This window comes from Leptodactylus fuscus, chromosome 5, assembly GCF_031893055.1.
Source record: "Leptodactylus fuscus isolate aLepFus1 chromosome 5, aLepFus1.hap2, whole genome shotgun sequence".
NCBI lineage: Eukaryota > Metazoa > Chordata > Amphibia > Anura > Leptodactylidae > Leptodactylus > Leptodactylus fuscus.
The window spans coordinates 5,884,935-5,892,519 of NC_134269.1; the positions used below are offsets into that span (position 1 = coordinate 5,884,935).

The 7,585-nt window shown below is 40.4% G+C and overlaps 1 protein-coding gene across 1 annotated transcript; it reads right to left on the minus strand.

Annotated features, from left to right (window-relative positions):
- Window positions 1-5,297: 5,297 nt before the first annotated feature.
- LOC142202301 (olfactory receptor 10A7-like) lies at window positions 5,298-7,011 on the minus strand. The gene is made up of 2 exons (XM_075272359.1): window positions 6,997-7,011; window positions 5,298-6,224 (listed from the first exon to the last, which is right to left on the minus strand). Exons 1-2 carry the CDS (start codon window positions 7,009-7,011, stop codon window positions 5,298-5,300), a joined length of 942 nt encoding a protein of 313 aa, XP_075128460.1.
- Window positions 7,012-7,585: the final 574 nt, after the last annotated feature.

A 7,585-nucleotide genomic window follows, 5' to 3' on the forward strand; every position in this document is an offset into this window, starting at 1 on the left:
GTTCTTGGTTTCTTGGAATTACTCTCAGAGTAGACACGGTAAGAAGAACAAAATCTCCAGATGCAAGAGAAGATCTTCATCAGTTTGATCGGCTTCAGTGAGATGACGTGACATCATTGGAGACATTAATACAGTACACGATCAATAACATAACTCCCTGTATATATACACTCACCGGCCACTTTATTAGGTACACCATGCTAGTAACGGGTTGGACCCCCTTTTGCCTTCAGAACTGCCTCAATTCTTCGTGGCATAGATACAACAAGGTGCTGGAAGCATTCCTCAGAGATTTTGGTCCATATTGACATGATGGCATCACACAGTTGCAGTCGCAGATTTGTCGGCTGCACATCCATGATGCGAATCTCCCGTTCCACCACATCCCAAAGATGCTCCTCTATTGGATTGAGATCTGGTGACTGTGGAGGCCATTGGAGTACAGTGAACTCATTGTCATGTTCAAGAAACCAGTCTGAGATGATTCCAGCTTTATGACATGGCATTGCATTATCCTGCTGAAAGTAGCCATCAGATGTTGGGTACATTGTGGTCATAAAGGGATGGACATGGTCAGCAACAATACTCAGGTAGGCTTTGGCGTTGCAACGATGCTCAATTGGTACCAAGGGGCCCAAAGAGTGCCAAGAAAATATTCCCCACACCATGACACCACCACCACCAGCCTGAACCGTTACCGATACAAGGCAGGATGGATCCATGCTTTCATGTTGTTGACGCCAAATTCTGACCCTACCATCCGAATGTCGCAGCAGAAATCGAGACTCATCAGACCAGGCAACGTTTTTCCAATCTTCAATTGTCCAATTTCGATGAGCTTGTGCAAATTGTAGCCTCAGTTTCCTGTTCTTAGCTGAAAGGAGTGGCACCCGGTGTGGTCTTCTGCTGCTGTAGCCCATCTGTAGCCTCAAAGTTCGATGTACTGTGCATTCAGAGATGCTCTTCTGGCTACCTTGGGTGTAACGGGTGGCTATTTGAGTCACTGTTGCCTTTCTATCAGCTCGAACCAGTCTGGCCATTCTCCTCTGACCTCTGGCATCAACAACGCATTTCCGCCCCCCACAGAACTGCCGCTCACTGGATGTTTTTTCTTTTTCAGACCATTCTCTGTAAACCCTAGAGATGGTTGTGCGTGAAAATCCCAGTAGATCAGCAGTTTCTGAAATACTCAGACCAGCCCTTCTGGCACCAACAACCATGCCACGTTCAAAGGCACTCAAATCACCTTTCTTCCCCATACTGATGCTCGGTTTGAACTGATGCTCGGTCTTGACCATGTCTACATGCCTAAATGCACTGAGTTGCCGCCATGTGATTGGCTGATTAGAAATTAAGTGTTAACGAGCAGTTGGACAGGTGTACCTAATAAAGTGGCCGGTGAGTGTATATACACTGTATCCTGTGCTATCACTTCTATGAACATGTCTCCTGTGTGTTACAAGTCTCCTGGGCTCAAGTCTTAGCAGGAAACTAAAAATAAAATAATTAGTAATATCTAATTAATTCTCAAGATGATACAAAATAGCAAAGACAAATAAAACAAAAAACAAAGGTTTGTGATAAGACGCATCGGCTTCCTGGACTGAGATGTCTCTCCTGCCAATGTCTTATTCATCTTCTAAAAGAACACTCTAGATAAAACAAATACCCTGAGTAGTGCAAGACAAAAAGGGATGAAGGGGTTAAATGAAGTTAAAGGGGTTGTCCAGGATTCAGGGTTTTTTGGTCTAGCCTTAGGACAGGCCAGATATGTTCATGGAGGGCTGAAGTATGGCTGCTTCCAATACTCATACTATGATGGAAGCAGCTAGAAACATGTTCTTTGTAGTGGCGCGGTATCGGTACAGAGATGAGTTGCAGTACGAGTGCCCAGCCACTATACAGGAACTGAAGATATCGGCTTCTAGGTCCATATTGTGTATAGTACAGGAGTCAGAAGTGGCTCTTTACTGTTGTTTGGTTTCAGGGCTGGCTGTAGACTCGCAACAATCAGATATTTATGGCCTTAAGTTTCTCCAAGGTCTACATATTGATAACCTAGATATAGATTGACAGTATGTGGTATGTGGGGGGGGGGGGCACCCAAGACTCACCCAAGACCCACTCAAGACTTACCCAAGACCCACCCAAGTCTCACCCAAGAGCCACCCAAGTCTCACCCAAGAGCCACCCAACACCCACCCAAGACTCACCCAACACCCACCCAAGACTCACCCAACACCCACCAAAGACTCACCCAACACCCACCAAAGACCCACCCAACAACCACGCAAGACCCACTCAGGCTCAGGGAATAGCATGCAGTGCTCATGAGGACATCAATCTCTTCTAACATTTGATCCATTACAGCGGTGGGTGTCAGACCTCCACAATCTCATTTTAATGACCTAAGAATAAGCGATCAGTATGTAAGACCCAGAATACCCCAATAACTAGAACACCCCTGCATCTAGTTCTGCCTCCTCAGGTCCGGCATTAGGCACAACATGGTAGAGAAGATTTATTAATGTGTTGGCACCCAAAATATAATCCAAAATGCACCAAAATTAGTAAAAAAAAATAAAAAATATTTGGTGCATAATACCTGGAGTTGTGTTGACCAAGTTTGGTCAAAGTATATCAAAAATCATGAATTCAGGAGAATCTGAAGCTTTTCGGACGTGTTTTGGATGAATTATTGAGAACAATGTCATTGACCTACGTATAATAACTAGAGATGATCTAGTACTACTAGTTGTTTGAAGTTAAGATTCGATGCAGAACCAGCATTGATTGGCAGAATGCTATACAGTCGGCCAATCAACGCTGGTTCTTCTCCTACCTTTAGAAGTCTTCTCTGTGCAGCGTTCCCCGTCCTCTATCAGCTCTGCATTCACTCTGCCAGGCATCGGGCCTGGGCAGAGCCGACTGCGCATGTCCGCTTGTAGTGCAGGCATGCACAGTCAGCTCTGCCCAGACCCGATTCCTGGCAGAGTGAATGAAGAGCCGGAAGATGCCACGGGGAAGCTGCACGGAGAAGACTTCTCAGAGGATCCAGCCCGACCCTCACTCATGGACTTGGTAAGTAGAATTTGATCGAATTTTGCCTACCCCTGAAACGAGCATTTCCCCCCATAGACTATAACGGGGTTCGAAACTCGTTCGAACAGTCGAACAGTGTGCGGCTGTTCGAATCGGATTTCGAACCCTGAACATTTCAGTGTTCAGTGTTCTCATCTCTAATAATAAACAAATCCAGAGGTGTCAGACCCTCGCCCATCAAATATTATTAAACTATCTTAAGAAATGACAAAGGATGTGAATCACAGAAATGGAACAGGAATAGAATTTAATTTAATAAATTTGCTACGGAAGCAACAAGATATGCTATAAGGCTAAATGCAGATGACAGATGGGCAAAACGGATGTGAAAGTCATCAGTGTATACAGTGTATGGAGGGATCCGTGAAAATGGACAGAAGCAGAACATGACCCATATTTTAATGGTCTGTTACAATGGACTGTAAATATAATGCTCATGTGACTAGCCCCCATTTACTGACATTGAATGTAATGCTGCTATGTGAGGTCGGGATAAAAGAAAAAAATTGCATCTGTTCTGTTTCTCCATTTTTCACAGCCTACTGTCATCCATTTTCCATCAGTTTTTAACTGAAAAGAATCGGATGGACTTCATTGGAATTGGTTTTTGACCCCACCCAGTGATACGTTTTAATGGATGTAAAACAGACTGACCTCCATTTTACATCAGTTAAAAATGGATCCATGAGTCTATGAAAATAAACAAAGAGAAAGTGTGTCAGTTTTTTGATGGCCATTAACCCCTTCCCGACATCTGCCATAAAATTTTGGCAGATGCCAGGTGTTTAAAGATGGTAGACTACTGTTTTATACATTAGACACCCAGCGCTAATGACCACGGTTCAGTGCCCGCACCGATCGTGGGCATTAACCCCTCCGGCGCCTTGGTCAAAGCTGACCCACTTGTGGGGGAGCAATTTTATATTAAATATTTTAGCGGGTATTAATAAAAGCTTTTGAGTTTTAATTTGCTACCCTATATTTTTGGATACTCACTTTATCCCCTGTTTTTTTTCTAAAAATATTAGTTTATAGGGAAAGTCTCATGCAATATTTCTTGTTATACCCAAGGTACCATTTTCCTGGCGATCGTTAGCAACTGGAGCAAGCTCCAGGGTCGGGATCTCATTGTTATGACATTGGCTAGCCTTGTGAAGGCTCCCCGGCCTGTCAATCATTGGATTCTATTGCTGACTACTCTATGTAGCTTGCAATGGAATCCCTGGTATTTTGCAATGCAGAGTTCCAGAGCCCTAGGGAGTCTAATAAATGCATAAAAAAAATAAAAAAAAAAAAGTAAAAAAAAATATAAAAAGTAATAATAATAATAATAATAATAATAATAATAATAATAATAATAATAATAATAATAATAATAAATAAATTAAAATTCAAATCACCCCCTTTCCCTAAAACACATATAAAAGTACTTAAATACTGTAAAACACCTACACATGAGGTATCGCTGTATCCGAAATCGCCCGCACTACAAATCTATAAAAAATATTTTTCCTGGAGGAAAAATAATAAAAAGTGATCAAAGCAATAATAATTCCCCAACATGATAGAACTAAAATTTACACCTGGCCCCACAAAAAAGACGCCCTATGCATCCCCGTACACAGAAGTATAAAAAAATTACAGGTGTCAGAATATGGCGACTTTTAGGGGGAAAAAAAAAATTGGCACAGTTTTGGATTTTTGTTAAGGGGTTAAAATGTAAATAAAAGCATAGAAATCTGGTATCCCCGGAATTGTACTGAAACACAGAATACAGGGGACAGGTCATTGTGGCTGCAAAGTGAACGACATAAAAACAAACTACATAAGAAAATAGCACAAATGCAGTTTTTCTCCAAATCCACCCCATTCTGATTTTTTTTCCAGCTTCCCAGTACATTAGACAGAATAATTAATGGTGGCATCATGAAGAAAAATTTGTCTTGCAAACATTAAGACCTCATATGGTTCTCAGAGCGGAGAAATAAAAAAGTGATGGGCTTTGGAAGGAGGGGAGTCAAACATGGAAAACGAAAATCAAAAAATGCCTTTGTTGGGAAAGGGGTTAAAAAACACTGTAAAAAATAAATAAATAGACACAATAGATTCAGGACGTGTGATAGAAAGTGGAGACATCTGACTATATATTTAGTAAACGGGACTTGAAAAGAAAATTAACCAGAATGAATATACATTTACAGCCAAGTGATGTACGTAACTGTATACTGCACGGCTTTCCTAATGTCTTTATTCCTCAGACTGTATATAATGGGATTTATGAAAGGCGTAAACACAGTATATAGCAGGGAGAGGATCTTACTGATGGCTGATGATTGTCCTCTTGTTGGAAAAACATAAACTCCGAACATAGACCAGTAGAATATGGAGACCACAATGAGGTGGGAGCTACAGGTGGAGAAGGCTTTCTGTCTACCAGTACTGGATGGGATCCTTAAGATGTTACCAGTAATATTAATATAACATACTATAATGATTATACTAGGTGCAATTACTAAAGGAAAGCTCAGTAAATACATCTCAAGCTGGACAACAAAGGTGTCAGAACAAGCAATTTCCATGATAGGGACAAGATCACAGAAGAAATGGTCAATGATATTCGGTCCACAGAAGATCAGCATTGATGGTGTTGTAGTATCAACAAATGAAACTATAATAGATATTAGCCAACACATGGCAGCCAACCTCATACAATATGTGCCTGTCATTATAGAGGTGTAACGGAGGGGATTACAGATGGCCACATATCTGTCATAAGACATCACAGTGAGGAGAAGACATTCAAATACTTCTGAGACGCTGAAAAAATACAACTGAGTCATACAACCGATAAAACTGATGGTTCCTCCATTATTCAGTAGGATGTGGAGCAGGTTGGGGACAATATCTGTGGGTAACAAGATGTCACTGATGGAGAGTTGTGAGATGAAGAAGTACATTGGGGTGTGGAGGATCTTACTGGTGGACACCAGAGTGATGATCAGGAGGTTCCCACATATTGTCCCCGAAAAAATAACTAGAAACAAGAAAAAGTAGAATATCCTTAAAAGTTGGTTGTCTGAAAATCCTAAGAGGAAAAACTCTGTGAGCACAGTCAGATTTGTCTGCAAGTAGAGTAATAAAGTAGGCTTACGGTAAATGGTCACTAATGTTTCACTTGTTACATAAGACAATAGCCCAGACAAACATACAATACGAAGGCTTGAGTGATCAGGATCGGAAAAGATCGGATTCCGATCAGTGATCGAGCAAATTTCATAATCGGGATTGGCTGTAAAATGATCGGAAATCGGATTTTAAAATCGATCCTGAAATCTCAAGATCGGCTCAACCCTATGTGAAACATACCAGAGAAAAATGCCGTCTGCCACTTACCAACATGAATCTCCTTGAAAATCTCTAAAGACGGACTACAGCTCACAGAGGTGTTGTATACATGGTGATGTGTCCAGTACGTGTATTGCCAGATGTGACCCATCACCTTCTCCTAGGCCACATATGCACACACAACTGTGAGCCCCGCTCATGTGGCTGGGAGAACAACAAACAATACCCCAGCCACACATATATCAAGGCTCAGTGGACTGTAGTATAGGACTGTTATGGTCTCTATGAAACTTGGATCACTGATGTTCTGGTCTCAGCAGCTGATACACAGAGAATGGAGACACTTACTGCCAATCAAGGTAGTCTAAAGGTGTATGATGATGTGGAATATAACATCTCCATATCAGATGATAATAATAATAATAATAATAATAATAATAATAATAATAATAATAATAATAATAATAATAATAATAATATCATTTGTAACCATCAGTGAAATTACTTTTTAAAATATTTGAGATTTATTACAATGAATCACATACTTACATTGGATGTATCCATTTTTTTTCTGCCCTATTATCTCTTATAATATCAGTGATTTTCTTGTAAATAGTTGTGAATCTCTCTGAACGAACACATTAATAATGAAATACCAATAAATCATGGATATATATATATATATATATATATATATATATATACACTAAACAGACTGAGCCCTGGGAAATAACTCTATGAAAGTGTTTGCCAAGACCTCGTGCGTCTCCTGAGTCCTACAAGTTCACTGACAAACTTCTGATAAAACTATTATACAGTAAAAAGAAAAAACTGTAAAACTTTATTAAAGTTTCAAGACTTTAAGCAACAATAACTAAAAAATAAGTCTGAGGAGTCCTAGGTATCACTCAAGTATCAGAACCAGCCGGACATAGGAAGGACTCACCACTCCGGAGGGAGCAAAACAGACCCAAAATCTGACTCCTTTCTGAGAGATGAGACCAGAAATGAACAAACTGTTTTGTAACAAACCAGGTTCTTTATGAATTAATTCTACAATATTGGGTTCAGTTAAACATGACATTTTGGACTTCACCACTCAACAATCATTATCCCTTCAGATTCCAGAATTTCATAA